General features: G+C 50.9%; 1 protein-coding gene across 4 annotated transcripts in view; it reads right to left on the minus strand.

Annotated features, from left to right (window-relative positions):
* The window catches only part of TRAPPC9 (trafficking protein particle complex subunit 9), a 599,687-nt gene that overhangs the window by 475,918 nt on the left and 101,298 nt on the right, over positions 1–22,471 (minus strand). For all 4 annotated transcript variants that reach the window (XM_040626149.1, XM_040626150.1, XM_040626148.1 and 1 more), the window contains 3 exons: positions 14,056–14,201; positions 6,654–6,739; positions 2,957–3,083 (listed from right to left, as the gene is read on the minus strand). In XM_040626149.1, coding sequence (XP_040482083.1) covers positions 2,957–3,083; positions 6,654–6,739; positions 14,056–14,201 — 359 coding nt within the window. The remainder of the gene's footprint in view (positions 1–2,956; positions 3,084–6,653; positions 6,740–14,055; positions 14,202–22,471) is intronic.

A 22,471-nucleotide genomic window follows, 5' to 3' on the forward strand; every position in this document is an offset into this window, starting at 1 on the left:
ACCGAATAAGTATCTGAAAAATGATTCAAAATCTTCTGTGGAGAGATGAAAGTTCAAGAGCCAATTATTGTTATTATAACTGCTACGTGATCGCCCAAGCACTGCGATCGAAGATTAGCAAATTTTCCATGCCAAAAACAAAAACAAAAAAATCTCCATTGGTTAGATAAGCACTTGAAAATTATTTAAACAAAGCTTTAAAATGGCTTTTGAAATTTCGAGAGATAATTATTATAAACAACATTCACTGTATAAGAAAATTAAACAACGCCCATAGCTACATGCTTAGGGTGAGGACTTTTGTGCACGCACATTAAATGGTTATAGGAATCAGAGGAGAAAGCGGTTGGCTCGGGACGAGTCAGGCCCTCACGGCCCATCAGGGGCTCCTATACCTTCTGCCAGTGGTAAACTGCTCTCACAACCTAAAATCACCAATTCATGGCACCCACGCTTCCTTCCTTTTGAAATATGTTTCTTAAAAGACTTAATTTAACTTGCAAACATGTTCCTCCACTGAAGCCCACATCTGGCAATATGCCCCCTCCTACTTTTCTTTCCAGAAAACCTGACATAATGTGGTTTCGCCTCAGCAACCTTTGTTCTCCATTTCTTAATTAAAATCAGTCATTTCCCTTTCTTACGTATCACCGAAGAGGACTGCAAAGAAATTCAAACCCTGATGACAAAGCTTGTTACGTCTAATACTATTTCTGACAACATGAGGTCAGGCCTTTCCACTTCCTACAGGAGGTGTGCAAAAATGCACGCAACTGTTCTGCACCAACTCAGAGCTCTGTTACTGAGGCTCTGACTCCTTATCCAGTGGGCATCAGTTATTAATTAGGGGTCAAGCTCACCAGTCCTTACTACTTCCTCTCTCATCTGTGTCCTTTACTCCACTTCCCGCCACAGCTGTGACCCTACCTTTGTCATTTCATCCCAGCATTACGCCAACAGCTTCATAGCTGGTCTTCCCGCCCCCAGCCTTGCCCACCTCCAGCCCATACTCCACAGAGCAGCCTGGGGGTCCCTCTGCACTGCCTGTCCCACCGTATCTCTCCTCTAATGAAATGCAGCCCCCGGGAGAAAGCCAGCATCCCTTAGTGCTTCTGGGTCTGGCCTTGTCTACCCTCCCAGCCTTGTCACCACCACCCCTCTGCCTGGGACCGGTTCCTTGGAGCCACCTCCAGCACTCCAACACTCCATGGGTCTCTGGACCACTTGTTCTTTGTGCCTGGAACCCCCCCCCCAACTCCCCACTCCATTCGTTTGGATAATTCCTAGTTGGCCTTCAAAGTTCAGGGTCCCTCAGTAGGAGAAAGTCCCTCTCAACCCACTCTTCCCGCTGGGTCACCTCTCCCCCACGTTCCCGCCAGTCGTGTGCTGGGCCCCTCTCAGCACTTGCTGCAACACATCCTAACCCAACATGACGCCCCCCTCTCCCACCAAAGACATCACCCTTTCCCAGAACTGTTTGTTCTTTCAGTCACCAAGTATCTGCTGGAGACCTGCCACACACCGCGGAGCGGCAAGACAGACAAGGCCAGCGAGCGACCGCCCTCAGTAGCAGAGCACCGCAGGAGTGCCGAGCAGGGCACCTGACCCAGCACAGAGAAGCTGAGGAGAGTCTCTGAGAGGAAAGGAAGTCTGAGCTAAGAACGGAGAGAAGCACGGGAGCCAGCCAAGTCTGGAAGCGCACCAACAGAAGGAAAAGCACAGGCAAAGCTCAGAAAGCTGGGCGCGCTTCAGGACGGCAGGGAGCCTCGGAGAGGGAGGGGTACCTCAGGAGGAAGGGAGGGGCACGAGGCCCGGCAGGCCCGGATCACACAGGGAGAGCTCCAAAGCCACACTGAAGGAGTTGAGGCTTGATGGGGCAGGTGTGGACAAGGTGCCAGGACTTCAGTTAAGAGATGACACGGCCAGATGTGTCCTGCAGAAAGGCCACTTGGCAGCAGTAGGGAGAACAGACTCACGAGCCACCGAGACGATGCAGAATGACAAGCCCTGTTGCTTGTGTGACAAACACTGTAAGAGGGTCCCGTTCAGGCTCTGAGTGCCTGGTATCTGGCAGGGCGGCGACACCCTCACTGAGATTCAGGATTTGGGTCACAGGACAAGGGCAGCTGTTGGGTGGGCGGGCACTCTCGTTGGGACACCTGGCAGTGAAGTGCCCATGAGGAAGCCAAGGGCTGGCTGGTTAGTGGCTGACTATGCAGGTTCAGGAAAGGGGTCTGGATGGAGCCACGGCCCTGGGAATCAGCAGCATAGGGATGGGCCCTGAAGCCGGAAAAGTCCCTGAGAGACCTAGGTTGCCTAGAGGTAGCCCGCTGCAGGAGGAAGGGAGGAGAATACGGGGGAAGGGGGTGGGAGAGGAGGGAAGGACAGAGCCTGGGCCTGAGGAATATCATGGAGGGGAGACCAGAGGGGGTGTCTCACAGGAACGGGAGGAGAGCGCTCACAAGGGTGGGTGGGCTGAGCAGCAGAGGCAGACAGGACTGGGTTAGCCAGGAACTCGGAGACAGCGGTTCTGCTGGAGTGAAAAGGACTAACCGCAGGACGCAGAGGGTCAGACAACGAGCGGAGGGGAGGACGGTGGATTCTGTGCGCATACACGGCTCGAGAGGGGCGAGAAGGGCCAGGTGAGAGGAAGTCAGGGAGTTCGCAAGGCCTGAATGCAGGGGGAGCCTGTGGGCATGTTTGCAGTCCTGCCGCCAGAAGAGGCCAGCAGGACAGGAGCAGAGGCCTGACACAGAGCAGGACCCCTCCTGCTGTAAGGAACGCTGTGGGCCGACTGTATTCCATGCACTCGAAGCCATTCCTTTCCATGTCACGGCCCCATTATCTCTAAATCGGTTAAGACCAACACTGGGTGACCAGTGACAGGCCTCAGGGGAGGACAGGGGTTTAAACGGCAGTCCCACTCGACCTGAAATCAGAAAGCAAGTCTCCTTACCGTTCACAGTAATCGTTCCAGTCGTCTGTGGGACCCCAACAAGAGTCACTGGGTAGAGACCAGATTCGGCGGGAAGGGAGAGCGCCGCAGGGAGAGACTCGAACTCCACTCCGCTGGTGAGAAGCCCCTAGAACAAGCAACAGCGGCATGAGACACACAGCGCAAACCACCGCCACATCACTGGTCCCCAAGGCAGAGGGCATCTGCTAACGGCCAAACCCCAGGACCGCCAAGAGGAGGACAGCGATGCGTGGCCTCCATAAAGGTCCACAGAGAGCCACAGTGATGGCCAGAAGCGTGCTTACCACAAACAGCCTTGAAATGGAAAGCACTGTGGGTGTTTGAACAACTCCACCTTGATGTTAGCCCTGCTGGCTGTATTTTTCAAATGTGCTTTTGTTGCTTTACCAAATTGGAATGTAAATGTAAAGAAAAAGTAAAATATGTAAATATAAAGAAAAAAATGAAGTATGGAAATATATCATCAATTAATATGCCTCAATGAATCTATAAATAATCAGTTCATTTCACTATGTGCCAGGCTATGTCCGACAGGGAACAAGACAAATTCCCTGGCTTCGAGAAGCTGCCCCATGACTGTAAACACTGCAGGATGTCCGCACTCAGCACTTCTCCTCAGCACTGTAACAGAGGTCCTACCCAGTACAATAGGCAAGAAACAGAATAAAGGCATGCAGACAGTTACGCACAAAAAACAGAACTGTAAACATAAAAACCTGATGGAATCTGAACTGGCAAGTGCATTTAGCAAAGTCAGAATGTCAGCATAAAAAAAAGCAAAGGTATTTCTATCATCTGGCAATAACCAAAAAATATTAGAAAATAAAGTACAAAAATACCATTCACCAAGAGATCGAAAGCAACCACTATACAGGAACAGAGCAATGAATGACGTGTAAGATGGCCCCATGGAAATCTGCAGCCTGCCACAGAGACACAGAGCCCGGACACGCACACAGGGGAGGCCCTGACTCCTTCCAGGGTTTGTCTTCGGCAGACCAGCCGCTTACGGAGCCCTGAACCTACTCCACACGCTACAGGACTAAGCAAGGAAGCCAGCGCCATGGTGCTGGGACCTGAGTCCTCACACTGGAAGAACGGACACGGGTGAAAAGAGCGAAGGCAAGAGAGGACCCTGCAGAGATGGGCTAGAGCTGGCGGCACCACGGTGAAGTAGGGCTGGTCCAGTTCTGCGTGTGTATCGTGCACACGTGTGTGTATGGGCACGGGCGTGTCTGCACCTCTGCAGACCGTGCATGTAGGTTTATATAGTTTACATATAAACTACATGTCTACATGTACACGTATGCATGCTTCTCCTAACTGGGTCTACGGAAGCACCCAGAAGCAGGCGCTCTAGCAGCAATGAGCACACATGTGCCACATTCTGAGCAAAAGCACGAAATGATCTACGTGGAGGACAGAGGCGGTGGACAAGGGTGCAAGCACAGAAAGCAGGTAGATGGCTACTGTCTCCAGGCAAAATGTACTGGCATCTTATCTCTTCTTAAAGTAACGAAAGCAAATCTGACCAACCGCTAACAGTCACTAAATGTGGATGGTGGATATTAGGAGCACTTACTATCCCGTTAACATTTCACATGCTTGAAATATTTCATAATTTCATTTTTTAAATTCTGACCATGATCTGTGGGCTACCTTCTAGTGGCAATTTTTATTTTATTCTTTGTTCTTCCTTTTTATTAAAAAGCATATATTAGTTTTAAACCAGATAAAAATGAAAGCTATTTTTGAGACAGAAAGAGAGAGAGTGCAGGAAAGCAGGGATAGGGGGGAGGCAGAGGGAGCGGGAGAATCTGAAGCAGGCCTGAGAGCCAAACTGTAAAGCTGGCAGTGTCTGGCACGACAGGAGGGAACAACACTCCTTCTGTCAGCTTGCTCTCTGCGACCTCAGGACTGGAGGCCTGACATTCAGCTGAGTTTCTCAGAGCTCAAATGAATTCTGGACCCCATGCCTCATGCTAAGAGCCTAATCTTCATCTTAAACACCCACCCGTCTGCCTGGTGAGCTCCTACTCATCCTTGTCTTCTCAGCTGGGTCCTTGTCTCCCGGGAAGCCTTCCCCGACTCCCGACGTGAGCCCTGAAGCACCTCGTGCACCCACAGCACTGACCACGACAGGGACTAGGCCCTCCAAGTGCCCTGCCCACAGCCTAAGCCATGGCATGAGCACTCAGCAAGATATCTTCACAAAAACCCACCCCTCACCCTAAACATTAGCGCAACACTCACGAGGAAAACATGAACAATCTCAAAACCGTCCTTTCCAAGTCTCTGAAAAAGTCACAAAACAATACTATATGCTAATATGTAGTATTAATAACAACATATAGTACGAACCAAGCAGCTCTACGCAGCAACACACAGTACTAGGTACTAACCCACAGTACTCGGCAGTGGTACATAACAACGCACAGTACTAGGTACTAACCCACAGTACCCGGCAACGGTGCACAACAACGCACGGTGCTAGGTACTAACCCACAGTACCCAGCAGCGCTACACAACAATGCACGGTGCTAGGTACTAACGCATAGTACCCGGCAGCACTACACAACAACGCACGGTGCTAGGTAATAACGCACAGTACCCGGCAGCGCTACACAACAACGCACGGTGCTAGGTACTAACCCACAGTACCCGGCAGCACTACACAACAACGCACGGTGCTAGGTACTAATGCACAGTACCCGGCAGCACTACACAACGCACAGTGCTAGGTACTAACACACAGTACCCGGCAGCACTACACAACAACGCACAGTGCTAGGTAATAATGCACAGTACCCGGCAGCAGTATGTAATAATAAGCACAGAGAAGACCTGAGAAATGGGACCTGCATGACAGGTGGGTGGCTCTGGTCCAGAAACATCAGAACTAGTCTGGAGAGTACACATCTCCTTCCCACTGACTATGGGATTAGGTAAGTGGTTCCAAGGGACTCCACTACAAAGTGAGGCTTTAAATGCCCTACACAAAACAGAGAAACAGAATAATGGATTTCAAACCTGAATGAAAGTTCCCATTGGTGGTGCGATGGTCTACTCTACAGACCTCGCTCTTCCCTCAGGCCTTGATGGTCTTATCATCTTGCAGCAATAACGCAAGGCTGATACCGAGTAGCCAACAGAACATACCCTTTGTAACCTAATCTCATGTAAGTTTTGACATGATTATTTCAAATCTCACATCCAATCAACTACACTTCACGTGTGTTCAAATCAGAGTCTGTTCACGGACTCAAACATCGAGCACCGAGCACTAAAGACACAAGAATGACAAGATATGGTCTTCCTTCACAGAAACCTTATAATCGTTGCCAAAACAAATATTAAAACAGACATATAGGGGCACCTGGGGGGCTCAGTTGGGGCGCCTGGGGGGCTCAGTCATTCAGCGTCTGCCTTCGGCTCAGGGCGTGATCCCAGGGTCCTGGGATCCAGTCCCGTATCAGGCTCCCTGCTCCACTGGGAGCCTGCTTCTTCCTCTCCCACTCCCCCTGCTTGTGTTCCCTCTCTCGTTGGCTGTCTCTCTCTCTCTATCAAATAAATAAATAAAATTTAAAAAAAAACAGACATATATCAGAGAATGTGTGCCTCAAATACTAAGTGAAAAGCTCAGTTTCATGCTAAGTTGCTGACTGGTGATACATACCATGTTTTCAACTCGGAGTTCAAATGGCATTGGGTTGTATACCATCAGCTGAACTTCACACACGTCTCCTTGAACCCACTGGAAATCTAGAAATGCACACACAAAAGCATCGACGTATTAGTTAGTGTTTTTGCATATTTCACATGGTTTCAGATGACTCCTCTGGCAATTCATTTTTCCAGTGAAACAGTGGGCATTATGATCATCTTTAGATGAAAATCCAAAGCCAGTGTAACTGTAGCCTTCTCAATAACAAAGTAAGTCATCACTGCCACTTAGATGCCTTGTAATGGATGTTTCTTGCCAACTTTAGCGGGCTGAATTCATGCTGGTATGTCAAATGCAACTTTACAAAACTGACATCAACCCAGACAGCACCGTTCCTGGTACAGACCCGTAAGTCACACAGACCTTCACTGGTCCAGAGGCTGGTACTTTAGGAAGACAGTGCTGCGGTCAACTTCAAGGGGCATACAGAATGACTCTCCTGTCCCCTCCCTGAGAATGTGAGAGAAGATGGTGGCATCTCCTCCCGGGTCACTCCCAAGTCACCTGCAGTCCAACACCTATCGGAGGCATTATTCTGAGATGAACCCCAAGACCCCTGGCCCTCCTACAGATGCCCTGTGTAATCCTCTCCCCACATGTGAATATGGTGATCAGGTTATGTTCTATAACAAAAGTGAGGGGATTTTGCATAAAGGTCCCCAGTCACCTGGCTTTGAGTTAATCAATAGGAGATTGTTGCGGGGCGGGGGGGACTCATCTAATCAGGTGGGCCCTTAAAAGGGGCCACACTCCTCCTGAGTGAAGATTCAAAGCGTGAGTGGGTGTATGGAGGAGGCCATAGTGGCAAGGATCGGAGAGGGTCTCCATGAGCTGGGAGGGTCCTGGCTGACAGTCAGCAAGAGAGCAGGGGCCTCAGGCATAGAACCACAGGAAGTGAATGAAGAACAACTTGAGGGAACCTGACCCAGATCCTTCCCTAGTCAAGCCTCCAGATGAGGACACGGCCCCAGCTGACCCTGGATTTCAGCCTGTGAGACCCTGAGCAGCTAACACATGCTGGACTCCTGACCCAAAGAAACAGTGAGAAAATAAGCCTGTGTTGTTTTAAGCTGCGAAGCTTGTAGTAATTTGTTACAAAGCAAGAGAAAACTAAAGCAGTGCCCACCTCCATTTCCACGGCCCTTAAAGACACCCTGTTAGGCAAATCACAAGGAATTTCAAAATCAATTAACATGTGTTGGGCACTTTCGAGAAGTTTATCTCATTACTCTTCATCACCACCTCGAGAGACAGGTATCGTAATCCCCACTGCTACAGGGTGCACACTCAAGGTCCAAACGAGTTAATACATGTGCCTGGCAATCACAGAGCTAGTAAGTGGGGCCATAGGGACTCACACCCAGGACTGTGAACTCAAGAGAGGTATCTGGAACGGACACTGGTGTCAGAAGGGTTTTTCGGCGTAGATACAGAGTAGTAATCAGTAGATTCTGATAAGGATTCTTCAGTTTTCATAAAGACACCACCGCACACACTTTGCACCAGGCCGCCTGCACACAGACCTAGACTGGCTATGCCACACCTGTCACATGCGGCCCACAGCTGGCATCCTCACACCGCCTGAAATAAGGGAACAGCCCAGCAGGTGAGCTCATTTTAAAAGTGCCTGCACAACCATGTGCTCGCTGGAGCCTGCTGTCAATGCAGTGACGTGGACAGCAGAGCAAGGACATCCCCGTTCACAAAGAACAGGCGCTGACAGGCTGAACGGCCCGCCCTCCTGTGGCCTTGACCAACGAGGCAGCTGACAGCCAGATTTGTGGCTGCCAGGCTCCAAGGCCTGTGCTCCCCTTCCCGAGCTGCTCTGCTACTGCTGGCTCCAGAAACCCAGGCCTCCCCCTCCTGCCCCGCACCTCCTTACAGAGCTTCCGGGACCCTCAGGCAGGAGAAACCCCCAGGGCAGGCTCACAGACCATTCTCTAGAGCACAAGGTGCATCTGCCTGGCCCTTCAGCAGCATCCCTGAGCCCACACTGTCTCCAGCAGCAGCCCCCAGCCCCTTCGAACAACCAAAGCAAACATCACTTGTTTTAACAGGCGGCTCTGCCTGGCAGCTAAGGAACTATTTGTTTTCTCTGTCATGGTCAAAAAAGTCATTATTTAAAAAACCATTTTCCTGGGGTTCTGAAAGGACCCATTTATACTTGCATGGTCCTACTCTACTGAAGGTAAATCTAAGAAAAAACACTGATTACAGCACTGATCACCTGATTATTTTTGTCTGAAAGAAGACCCTCTCCTCTCCAAGCCTCAGTGTGTCAGAGCACACGGTGGAGGCCCTTCCTCGAGATTCTATCCCAGAAACCAGAAAGGAACAGCAGTGGGTGACTGTTCAACACCTGCCCAGCATCGGGCCCTCCCCACTCAGAGCCACACCATACTCTTTCTACAACATCGGAGGGACCTGCCCGGTTGGAAGCACCCCTTACTTCTCACTGCATCCCAGCACCTAGGACAGTGCACACAACTGCTCTTCAGAACCTTCTCTCCACAGCTGCCAGGTCCTCTAGGAATAGTACCTCACCTGACCCTCAGAAGAACTCTCTGAGTTAGTGTCTCTTGTCCTCTCCTCCGTGGACAAGCAGGATCTTGTCTGAGACGGCAAGTGGGAGGCTGCAGGGCCAGGCTGTAGCCCACAGCCTGTGCAGGCCACCTCGACCTCGACACTAACCTCGACCTCGGCACTGAGCCTGGCCATGCCACAAAGTCCTAGCACAAATGACAGGAAACCCTTCGGCCCCGTGCCCGAGCTCAGGGCCTGCACCACGCTCACCTCCGCGCAGAGCTGAACTGGGGCACTGGCAGCACGGAGCAGGAAGACGGGTAAATTACTGCAAGTTAGAGTGCAGACGGTCTCAAAAACTGCCCCCAGGGGTTTCTTTCAAACACTCCATGCCCCCTGCTGCGATGATAACTCCCCCAGTTACACACAAAGACTCATCTATCGAGATTGGAATTTTAGGTTAAAGATACGTGATTCTGCAAACCTCTAGGCAGGTCTTTGCTGATGAGATGCTGCGGAAAACATATTAGAAGCCACAGAATATAAATTACATTTTCCTACCCGTGGGTATTCAACAAATAACATGCATTTCGGCTGAGGCTTCTGTTATATTTCAGAAAAAATCTTGCATCACCCACTGCATTTATCCTCAGCCCAGGCGAGCAGGCGCTTCTCCCCGCGATGAGGAGCCACATGACAAAGAAAGAAACCCCTGAGCTTTGAGTCATAACCTCGTAACCTCCTCGGCTGGAGACTGAGCCCTGCACTTACTAGCTGTCCGACCTTGGGCAGGTCATTTATATTCGCTCAGTCTTCATTTTCTCCTTTGTCAACTGGGGACATAATGCCCGGAGGATCACACAGTTATGCAAACCACTGGATCCTGTTTGTCTAAGCCCTCCCCAACAAGTGTAGGGTGTTACTTTATAAAAAGAAGCCTCAACAATTTAAGATTGGAGAGGAAAAAACAAAGAAGCAGGACTGGCTCTAGCGGGGATTGGGGGGGGGTTGGAGCTGCAGCCACAGGCCCAGGCTTGGGGGGGGCGGTTAATTCTCTGCTGTCACAGGCTCCAAAGTCTTCATAATTTCTGAAAAGGGGCCCCACAAATCATGTAGCTGGTCCTGAGAAGGAGTCTCATACCTCCAGTCTCCCAAATAACTTCCGGAAGTTTCTCTAAACAAAATGGGTGAAAGTTTCCTAAAAATGTTCTTTAGGGGAGAAAGCTTATGACCAACCCCAATGAGACAGAAAGAGTAGCCAGAAACTCCCAGACGGCCCAAAGGAGATAAGCTTCAACTTGATGTTGAGTCTAGGTCTGCCCAGACAGGGATTTGCCCACCATCAAAAGCCAATAAGACAGAGATTGGAACAGGACCCGAGTCTTCCACCCCCAAAGAGGTCAAAGGAGGGTTCCCACAGGAAGACAGGCCCCGCCCGCGGGTATGTCCACAGCAGTGGATCTAGGAGCCCCCTGGCCCTTCCGGTCTACCACAATGCCCACCCAGCTTCCCTGTTTCCAGTCCTCTCAAGCTTATCCTCCAAGCAGGGGCCCCCAGGGCAAAAGGATGAGCATCTCAAAATCAACAGACTGAAACCAGAATGTCAAAGACAAACTTGCACCACAAACGCCTGCCTGGGCGGGCCTCTCTCCCCGAACAACCAGGAGACACTTGCACTAGCTGGTCCCTCATTCACATTAATGAACATTTACTGGCCATTACTGGCACCTTACCAGATGCTGGCCGCTGCTCGACCACAGAGATGGAGCCACTGCCACGACCACCCCAGCCAAGGCTGCCACCACCAACGCAAGCAGAGCCACATCGCGTGGCACCGCCACCACCACCACCACCGGGGGGCCTCCAGGAGCAGAATGGCTCTGCCTTCCTGCACCTTCTCCCCACACGAGGACCTCCATGGCCGACCCAACAGCATCTGGGGGGCAGGGAGTCGGGGAAATGTAGTCTTCAGGCTATTAGCTCAAGCAGCACGGTGAGAACAGCGGGCAGGGTCAGAGGACCAAGCGGCAGTATCTGGCCGCCAGTAAACATCTGTGTGGACTGGTTTTTGTACCCCTTACAACACCTGGCCCACAGCAGGGGGAATTCATGCCTGTGTGACAGAAGCAAGAGCACGCGGGCAAAATCGTTTCCCAGAACACAAATGGAAAACATTCCAACATTGTCAGAGAAAGCTCAACTCTCATCATTTAAAATATATTAAATACATTTAAAGTCAAGGAAAGGCAAGGGTTCCACACCGCAGAAGAGTGTATTTTTCTCCACTTCAGCCCATCTTTATTTAATGGCACTAATTAGAACTAGCCATGATTTTATTTATGGGTCCACTTACTTGTACTTACTACTGCTTGAAAGTACTACTGAATACTTCCCTCCAATTTCTACCTACACCTCATGACAGCAGGGACCATGACTGCCTTGTGACCATTAGAACCACGGGGACACACGGATGCCACGTGCCCGGCACAAAGGAGAAACTCGAGGAGAGTTTACTGCTGGATCAAAGACTGAGCCAATGGAGACACACACAGACGTGCACACATGCACAGATACGCATGCACATACGGACACGCACAGATACGCACGCGTGCGCACACACACAGAGACACGTGCACGCGTGGATTCTACAGTATAGTATGCTACACGCTTGGGGCTCCTAATTTCAGAAACGTAACAGAATTTACAATCCGATGCTATTTTTCAAGGACATGTTCCCGTATTTCTTCCTCTATTATCTTCTTGGTTTAAACAATGAGCAGCCGGAGGCCCCCAAGCCATACCTTGCTTCTCGAGAGACAACATCACCATCAAGGGAGGCTCAGGTCACCTTCCCAAGTTGGAGGTGTCCCTGCTCCAGCCGGGCCAGTGCTTACTGCTCGTCCAAGCTCAGCAGGTAAGCCAGCAGGTCCTGCGAGGGACAGCTCTACAGTTTTAGACAACTTGACCTACGTCTCATCTTGACATCCCACTCAGCATGTGCTTCTGCCCTGCCTGCTGCCTACATGGATCCGACAACCGGCACAGGGCAGGGACTGTGTGCTGGGTTTCACTCAGGCCCCTGCCACATGTGCTCTGCACACCGGAGAAAACCATACTTCCTCTGAGAACACTGGGAGAACTAAATGAGCTGAACTGTGACACCGTCGGATACGGCACAGTGTGAATAAAGAAATGCTTGCCATTACAAGAGAGCACTCCTACCCCAGTCATGCCCTCTGTCCTAGGAACAACCTCCTCTCTAAGGAAACACTTTGTTTTTAAGGTGTTCAGATAACTTACTAATTGTAAATAAGGTTTATTATGAGACGCTTCCAGATGCTAAGGATTCTAGTACTGGTATTAATGTAGGAACTCTTCGCTGAGACCACATGACATGCATAACTCTCACGCTGTCCATCTGGACCTGAGCCGCATGGTGCCGGTCAACAAGCACAAAATGCGTCATGAGCCAAGGCCTGCTCTGAGTTCTTCAGCAAGTCATTTGAACTCCCTGAATCTCAATTTCCTTATCTGTAAAATGGGGTTCATAATATCTGCCCCTTCCTTCCCGCATCCGAGCAACACCCTTCTAGCAGCTGTCGGTACGGCAGCGAGCAAATGGAGGGAGGGGAAACAGAAACAGATGAATGCGAGTATAAGTACTACGGAGAGAACCGGACCCCGAAGGCAGAGTGCTGGGAGGAGCATCCTCTCTGGGGATGGCACGGGGATGAGCCTGGGCAGAGGGCACAGCCAGCGCCAGGACCCTTCTGTTACAAGAACAGCAAGGAGCCGCGCAGCTGGGTCTGAGGAGCAGGGGTAGGTAAGAGAAGCAGGAGGAGAACAGAGAGGCAGGCAGAGTGCTGCACGGCAGGCCAGGTCACAAGGGCCGCGGTCCCCGCTGTGGGGTGGGCGGTACCGCCGGTGCAGAAGGCACCTATATCCTGGGAAGAAGGGCCTCCTGAGGTCAGGCTGCCTTTTTGCTACATTCAGGATGCGGTGATTACAAGTGGAAATAAAACAGGAGAAGAAAGCACTGCACTTCAAAAGCAGAGAGCAAAAGCTTCTCTGGTCTCGGCAAGTACCCACCAGGGATGGGCCTCTCAACCCTTTCGCTTCGACACTGCGACACTAGGCTCATGTCTGGCAGTGATCAGCACCATTACCCAAAATGTCAGGGGCCCAAGGAAGGGGGAGCTGGCAAAAAATGAGGCTCGCTGCTGGGCCAGGCTTCAGGAAGGACAGAGAGGGTGGCGCATGAGCCCTGGGTCTGCTGCCAGGGAGGAGGGGAGCAGGCAGGGCTGGGACCCAGTGGGGAGCCTGGCACACAGAAAAGCGCATTAGAGACTCAAGAATGCGTGCTGGCTCCTTCTCTACACCAAAACACGGCTCCACCTGTCCCTGCTGAGCTGCCAGACCCCTCAGAACTGGCATCCTCAGCCCCCAGGCAAGCAAGGCCAGGGCTGAAGGGCTTAACAGAGAACGTCATGCTCTGTCCCTATCGCCCAGGCAGGTCTGAGCGCAAGTCACCCTCCAATCTCAGATGACCCGGAAGTCACTTCGGGCTCTGATGATCCCTCTCCTGTTATCTGCTTCAGTCCTGATAACAGTCCTCATAACAGGTCTTCCAGTTTCTAGAACTTCCACAAAACTCACCTTTAACGAAACTGATTTTAAAAAATCAGATCTAGGGCCAGAGTTCTGACAATGGCAGCAGACTGCATAAACTGAGACGGAGCCTATGCACACGCATGAGGGAAGCGGAATCTAGAAAAGCCGCTGGAGGCCATGCGGCAGGGCACGGCCAGAAAGCCAGGAGCAGCGCGCCTACCTATTTTCTTGTTCCGCTCTTCTCCACGGTTGTGCGCAATAATTGGTGAGTAGATGAATGGGCTCTTGGTCGACACGTTCGGACCCAGCAAGCTTTTCATTTTCTGTGGCCGGAGGCTGGCAGGAAGGTTCAACAGCTTCACACGCCTAGTGTTTCAAACGGGACAAAAATACTTCAACCGCCTTGTTAGCTCGGTTTCAACGTAAATACCACCAAAAATATGTGTCAGAAAAACAGTACACCCCAGAGCAGAGGTTAAAGCACTCCGGCTCGGCAGGACAGAGCAGAAGATTACCGCACATGGTCACTGAGGACCATCCCGGGCAGCAGCCGCTCCCTCCGCCGGCTCCAGCAGCCGCGAGGACCAGGCCGAAATCCGCACGGCTCTGCTTGCCAGCTATACGCCAGGGACGAGTGCCTTGCCTTCTTCCACACTCGGGCTCCTTCTCTACAGTCCTCCCTCACACACTACTGCGAGGGTTCGTGTCAGGGCTCGGGACCTACCACTCAGTGAGGCCGGGTCTCTTCTCCCGCTGCCTGCCTCCCTTCTGGCGGGCGCGCCCCCAGCACACAGGAGAGCAGGGGACTGCAAGGGTCAAGCAGGTAACAGCACCATGCGCTTCACTGAAGAGCAAGGCTGACCCCCGTCAGCACCGCCTGCACCTTACGCTGCTCTCCCAGCCGTACATGTGAACTCACTGCCACTCACGCTCGATCGGCTGGCTCCTGTTCATTCGGGATTTACCCATCTGTGCGGCCTGAGCATTCCCGGGCCCCTGCTCACCACCTCGTATGTGTCGTCTCAGTGAAACATCCCAACCACCCTCCTAGCCTGGCTTCTATTACTAATGCCTCCACATCATCAATCAGGAAACTGACCCCACAGAGACCATAATTGCCCAAGTCGCACGGCTGGAAGCTGGTGACAGCAGGAGACACCACGCTCTTAAACCTGTGACCCCCTCCCATGACCAGCTAGGCCAAAGGGGTTAGGATCTGGAATGTTCCAAGGTGGAGACACGGGATGGCCCTGTGGTGACCCTGCCAGCACTCCTGCCCTTTGTGTCTGTAGCTTCCTCGCAGGAAGGTGAGGCCAGCGGGTTGTGAAGGAGTCATGCGTGTCCCCCTGGAACTGAGCCCTTTGTTTGCTTTTCATTTCATTTTCCTTTCAGCTCCTTTAGGATGCCTTTTTTCACTTTTTTTTTAAAGATTTTTTTTTTTTAAATAATCTTACACCCAATGTGGGGCTCAAACTCACAGCCTCCAGATCAAGAGTCACTGCTCTGCCAACTGAGCCAGCCAGGTGCCCCTTTTCATATATCTTTGATCCATTCATCTGTTGGTGGGCATTGGGTTGTTTCCATGTCTTGGTCATCGTGAATGATGCTGTGATAAATATGGGGGTGCAGACATCTCCTCGAGACCCAGTTTTCTTTCCCTTTGGATACATACCAAGAAGTAGGATTGCTGGATCATGGGACAGGTCTATTGTTAATGTTCTGAGGAAACTCCACAGTGGTCGGACTGCTCTGACTCCCACCTGCACTGCACGAGGTCCCCTTCCTCCTCCCCCCGTCTTCCTGATGACACCACTGTAACAGGTGCGAGGTGGTACCCATCATGGTTTCTACGTGCACCTCCCTGATGGTGAGCGAAACTCAGTGTCTGTATGGTACCTACACACAACGGGATGTTACGCAGCCATGAGACAAAGCCCTTTGAAGCAGTGAGCCAGCCTCCAGCTCTCTCTCCTCCACTCTGGAGGAATCCCAGAGGCCAGATTTGGCAAGTGGGGCAGAGACGGATGCAGACTCTGGAACACTGAGTAGCCCAGGAGTCACCTGCCCTGGAAAACTGCCCGACTTGCACTGAGTTTCATGTGAGTGAGACATAAACCCTCGTTGTAAGGATTAATCTTTCTCAGACTTCGGGGTTAGTATTCCTGCCACAGCACAGGCTAACCTATATTGGCCAACAAAGACCCCCTTAGAGTCCACAAATCACTGCTTTCTCAGCTGGAAGGGATCTCCGATACCTGGTACAATCCTGTCCTATGCATATATACCCCTATGGCATTCAGCAATCACTCACAACTCCCCACATCCCCTCCTGGGACCGTCACTGATGGCCACACACATGACTCCTGTGCATGTCCCACAATGACCCAAGGGAGCAGACGGTGCTTACAAACCAAAGTCCTCAGAGCCAAGGACCATGTCTTGTGCGTCTGCCCTGACCCCCTTGGCTTTGCGCGCACCGTTCTACACCATTCTACTGCACTTTACTCAAACAGGATCAGCATCACGTAACATTTCTTACCTGTTTCAGTTGAGCTGTGAGCTCTCCAGGGCAGGGGCACCCGGGTACCCACTGCCTGGTACGATACTTCAGCAGGTAGCTCAGGAAATACTGAATGAATAAACTCCCCAAAATGGAATTTTTTATTTCTATTTTTTTAAAGATTTTATTTATTTATTTGAGAGAAAGAGAGGAAGAGACAGTACAAGCAGGGTGAGTGGGAGAGAGGGAAGCAGACTCCCCCCTGAGCAGGGAGCCCGACCTGGGGCTCAATCCCAGGACCCTGGGATCCTGACCCAAGCCAAAGGCGGACACTTAACCGACTGAGCCACCCAGGTGCCCCCCCCCCCGAATTTTTTTAAAAGATTTATTCATTTACTTGAAAGAGAGCACACTCCAGCGGGGGGAGGAGCAAAGGGAGAGAGAATCCCAGACTCCCTGCTGAGCACGGAGCCTGATGCGGGGCTCAATCTTACAACCCTGAGATCACAACCCTGAGCCAAAATCAAGAGCCAGACGCTCAACCAACTGAGCCACCCAGGCACCTCCAGAAGTTGAATTTCTAGCTCAGCTTCCAAATCATTCAAAATCATAAACTCAAGCCTAAGCATTACTAACAGCTGCAAACCCTAGCCGTTTGCAAGCATGCAAAAAATCCCTGTGCACTGCGCTGGGACCAAGATGAGCGAACGGTAAAGCCGGCCGAGACGGCATGCCTGGTGTGGGCCTCAGGTGTACACACACCCAGCCCAGAGGCATTCCCTGCGGGTAATTCTCAGTCTGCCCGAGAAGTGCGCACACCCTGACTACCATCTGAAGGACCTACCTGCTACACAACTAGCACAGACTAGTTCATCGCCCTGCACCTCAACCTTCCCACCTATAAAACAGGAAAAACACCAGCTACCCGGTAACGCCGTGGGGGAAGAGGACACCTCCTTCCCCTAGTTCCATGCTGCCGTGAGAAGGGACGTCCTCAGAGGAATAGTCCTGACCTCTCTGTGCGCCCCCTCACTCCTCCTAAGGGCGGGGGCCAACGTGGATGGACAACCAGGGTGTGCAATGCTCAACCCCTTCTCTTGAGGCCCACCTGCCCACAGGGGGCACATTCTGCCATGCCGTCCACGCGGACAGAAAGGGTCTGGCCCTCCAAAAGAGGCACAGAGTCACCCAGCTCTGCTAGACACTGGGGTAACATCATCTGGCCAACCTAAGCCATGCTATTCACCGGCTCTTCCATCTGTCTGAGACAGGCCTTTGTTCCTATCGATTCCAAACTCAGGCAAAGAAGGAGGAGCATCTGACGCGGTACGTTCGACCTGTAGCAGGCTACTCTGCAGACAAGCAAGCCAATACACGTACAGCACCTGTAACGGCGCCTCACACAGAGCAGGCTGCAGAAGCCTTTCTCTTCCCCTCCTTAAAACCACACTTGTCTACAAACAGACAGCAAAGCCCCTGGTGCCAAGACTCCAGCTCTGGACTGGAGAAAAGAAACTGAGTTTTGGTCCCAACCCTGCTTCGAGCAGGCTGCTGAGCCCTGGACCAGGCACAGCCTATCTGAGTCTTAGAGTTCATTCATGTGTAAAGTGAGTCTGTTTTCTTGCAACACAAATAGGTTTCTGTGATATGCCACCATCACCACCTAAAAATGAGATGTCATCTGTGATTCTACGGGACTCATCTATACCAGCGCAGAAATCCCAGATCACATAAAAGGCTTTTAAAACACGCAAAGGAATTCTAAGGACATGGTCAGCCAGAAAAGTAACCTAACAGTGGCCACAAGGTTCACGCATGACTCGAAACTTAGCATCAAGTATCTTTTTATAAGATGTATCCTGTGGAAAATCACTCAAGGCATTTGACCTACAGGACACACCGCTCCTTTAGCATGAATCCCTGCAGAACCAGTAACGCTACAATTAGTCTATGAAGCTGCCAACAGGAAAGCAGAGATCCAGGGGTCAAGTTTCCAAAACAGGGCTTGTATGTAGAGATTCCATTCGGAAATGGATGCCGTGCCAAAGCCCGGCTGTGCTCGGCTCGCTGTGGCTGACGAGGCACACACTGGCAACAGGAGTGTCGGGAAAGCGGCTTACCTTCTCTCATTGGTTTTGGACCCATCTACCTTCTTCACGGCAGAAACAGATTCTAAGAACCTACTGGGCATCTCTGCACAGATGGGCCATACATGCCCCACACCTGGCCGGGCACGACCGACGTGGCTGGAAAGGGCACACACACCACCAGGTCAGTGACGTGTGAGTGCCCCGCTCTCACTCCTGACTGGACTACACGCTTCTCACGATCTCCACGAAGCTCTAGTGTGAGCTCCATCGGGAGGTTATGGGCGTGGCAATCACACGAGTGTGAGGGCAGATTCTGGACAACACTGCACCTGATGAGGTCATGGGAGCCCCACCTGGACTGGGATGTGGGAGGCTGTCTGTCCTGTCTCATCAACCAAGAAAACTGCCCTATCATGGCCTTCTAAGCCCTGTTTTGAATAAATACCTGTAATCTGCTTCAGATAATATAATTAACTTAAAAGTTTACGTTTTAGGGGTGCTTCTCTGGCTCAGTCAGTAGAGCGTGCGACCCCTGATCTCAGAGTTGTGAGTTTGAGCCCCATGTTGTATGTAGAGATTACTTAAAAATAAAATCTTTGGGGGGCGCCTGGGTGGCACAGCGGTTAAGCGCCTGCCTTCGGCTCAGGGCGTGATCCCAGCGTTATGGGATCAAGCCCCACATCAGGCTCCTCCGCTGGAAGCCTGCTTCTTCCTCTCCCATTCCCCCTGCTTGTGTTCCCTCTCTCGCTGGCTGTCTCTATCTCTGTCAAATAAATAAATAAAATCTTTAAAAAAAAATAAAATAAAATAAAATAAAATAAAATAAAAATAAAATCTTTGGGGTACCCGGGTGGCTCAGTCGGTTGAGCATCCAGGTCTTGCTTTCCGCTCAGGTCATGGTCTCAGGGCCCTGCTTCCGGCTCTGTGCTCAGCAGTGGGGCTACTTGAGGGTTTTCTCTTTCCCTCTCCCCTTTCCCCTCGTCCTGCTCATGCACATGCACATTCTCTCGCTCTCACTCAAAATAAATAAATAAATATTTAAAATAAAATAAAATCCTTAACCAAAAACAAAAAAAAGTTTAAGTTTGAAAAGCACCAAAGCCACTCGAAAACTACTCAAAGGTCATTCTGACTGAAGGGTTTGATAACTTATCAATTAAAATACCCTCATTAACTCTAGAGCTCTTTGCCAGACTGAAGGAGCTGAATGTTAGCTCATCAAACCAGCACCAGCCAACCCCCTCCAGGCCGCCTCCAGGCCACCCCCCCCCCCCCGAAAGCCCCACTGGTTCACTGTAAATGGCATCTAAGCTTTACTACCATTTCTTCTTTAATAATTCACAACTTGCTCTGTGTGAATAGTCTACGTGACTATTACTTGCTTTTGTGTACATTATCATTTTATGGAGAGTTCTAGAAGGAATAAAATAAGATGGCTTCTAGTTTTAACGGGACTTCCCAGCGCTCGCTCTGGCCAGTGGGAACTGGGTAGGGGTTTGGCAGCCTCCTGCTTGACCATTTGATGTAAGTCTGCCTCTTGCTTGACCAGGACCGAAGCCCCAGTGTCAGGCATTCAATAAATATTGGATTACTTGAATTTTAGAACAGAATTACAGCAGGGATATATTTTGGCCCCTTTTTTCTGGTTAACTTGCATCGTGATTACTTTAAACCGGTTCTGGGTGAGCCCAGGTCATGCTCCCATGCCTACAGAGCAGGTAGGTGTCTTTCTGTAAGCTGATGAGATGGTTTTACTTTTCAAAACTAGGAAAGTCCTCAAGAGGAGCAATGGTCCCAGTCATCGCTTCTAAAGCCACAGCCGTACCCAGGAGGCATCGCCAGCATCGAAGTAGCTTGTGTCTGACAATTCTCCCCATCTCATTCTGTGACACTTATCAGAAGCTTGGTCTTCAAATGTACATATTGCTGAGCTCTTCCCTGCAATGCCTGGTGGGAATTTTTCTTAATCGAACTGACAAAGTCCATGTTTCCAGGCACAAGTCCTTGGAACACTGTCCTAGTCCACAGCACTGCATCGGCCCTCTCCAGAGAGAAATGAGGAAGGCTGATTCTGTAGGAGGGTGGCGGGGTCCCTAAGCATAGCACACAGACTCGGCAAGCACCTGCCGCGCTCCGCGTACCGAGCAGCAGTCACGTGGGTCTGCCAGCCTTTGTCGGCACCCCAAAACACCCACCATCTCTGACTGCTGCTTCACACGACAGTGCAGCTCTGAGTTCTCTGCTGCCTAACTCCCATCAAGAGCTTACTCCTGAGAAATCACACTCATGCCTGATGTACACGCAGACCACCCACAACGTGAGACAGTCCCCGCTGTACGGCTGGGACAATCCGGGCCATTAGAGTGCTTGTCGTGGTCAGCCTGGGCTGTTATGACAGAACACCAAAGATGGGGGCCTTGAACAGCAAACATTTCCTTCTCGAAGCTCCAGAGGCTGGAAGTCCAAGATCGGGGTGCCAGCACACTTGGGTCCTTGGTGAGGGCCCTCCTCCTCGTTCACAGGCAGTGCCTTCGCACTGTGACCTCATGTGGAGGACAGAAAGAGCTCTGGCCCCTTCATCCACAGCCAAATCGCAGCCGGGACAATTTGCAATGTATCCAGAATCTGTCCTTATTTCTATCTGGGTGGCTTTAGGAAAAGGCCCTATGGAGGAGTCAATCCTTGAACTAAATCTTGAAAGATGACTAAGTAACAACAGGCAGAGTCGGGGCAGCAGAGACATTTCAAGCAGACGATGAGGCCAGAGCAAAGGAATAAAACCTCGTCTCACACTGGGACTCTAGGTGCTTCTGCAAGGTGTGTGGGGATGGTAGGACCAAAGGCACAGGAGCTCACATTAAATCTGGAGACAGAGCAGGCCACAGGCAGCTCTTTAAGCCACACAAGGCGAGCACATGAGATACACTGACTTTCCAAATCTTCCAAAGGCATTTCCTTCCACTTTGCCAGGGGTGCTAATGCTACCGTGGTAAAGAACCCATCCACTGGACTTCCTACACCTGATCACATGTTTTTAATGAGATCAGGTATGAGTGATGCAATCAGTGAGTCATTGGGACAATGAGGGCTTATTCCTGTAGCCGAAAGTCTCCAAGAATCATTAAGAACATGTTTACACATGGTGGGTAGTAAAGAGCCCAGTTTTTCTTAAATAGTCCACGACCACACCAGGCACAGGAAATAGCACCAGGACTCCGGCAAGGCTCACCTCGCTGTTCAGAGGTGGCTCTCCAATACAGGCCACACAGAACCTGACAGTGAAAGAGACACATTGCCAAAAAACCGGTCGCCACAAATTTAATAGTATTTGCCGAAATACTAGACTATCACACTTCTACCCAATCTGGCGTGATGTTTGTAGGCAGCGAAGGGATTAAAATGTTTACATCACAGTATTCTTTTCAATCGATGCACTGTTTGAAAATTTAGGTATACGGGAGCTCCTGGGTGGCTCAGTAGGTTAAGCCTCTGACTCTTGATTTCAGCCCAGGTCATGATCTCAGGATGGGATTGAGCTCCATGTCGGGCTCTGGGCTGGACATGGAATCTCCTTGGGATTTTCTCTCTCCCTCTGCTCCTCCCCACTCCACTTGCACACTATGTGCTCTCTCGCTCGCTCTCTCTCTAAAAAAATTTAAAAAAATAATGATGATGATGATGATGAAAATGTAGGTATAAAATGTCTCCAAGGCGAAAACGGAGATTTACTGAGTGCTTACTATGCACCGGCCACCGTGTTCCATGCTTTTATATGCATCGGCTCAGCTAAAACAAAACCAGTAGCCCCATGAGGAGCAATTTTAAGTCCATTTTAAATATTAGAAAACTGGAGTTAAGATGGCGGAGGAGTAGGGAACCCCTTTTTCAGCCGGTCCCCCGAGTCGAGCTGGATAGGTACCAGACCACGGAAGCAGCCCGAGACGCAGGAAGATACATCTGGATCTCTACAAATGAACATCTCCAGCGCTGAGGATTGACGTACGAAGCGGGGAGCCGTGAAACCGTGCACAGATATCGGAAGATAA

The sequence above is a fragment of the Ursus maritimus genome, unplaced genomic scaffold, assembly GCF_017311325.1.
Source record: "Ursus maritimus isolate PB19 unplaced genomic scaffold, ASM1731132v1 scaffold_9, whole genome shotgun sequence".
NCBI classification, from domain to species: domain Eukaryota; kingdom Metazoa; phylum Chordata; class Mammalia; order Carnivora; family Ursidae; genus Ursus; species Ursus maritimus.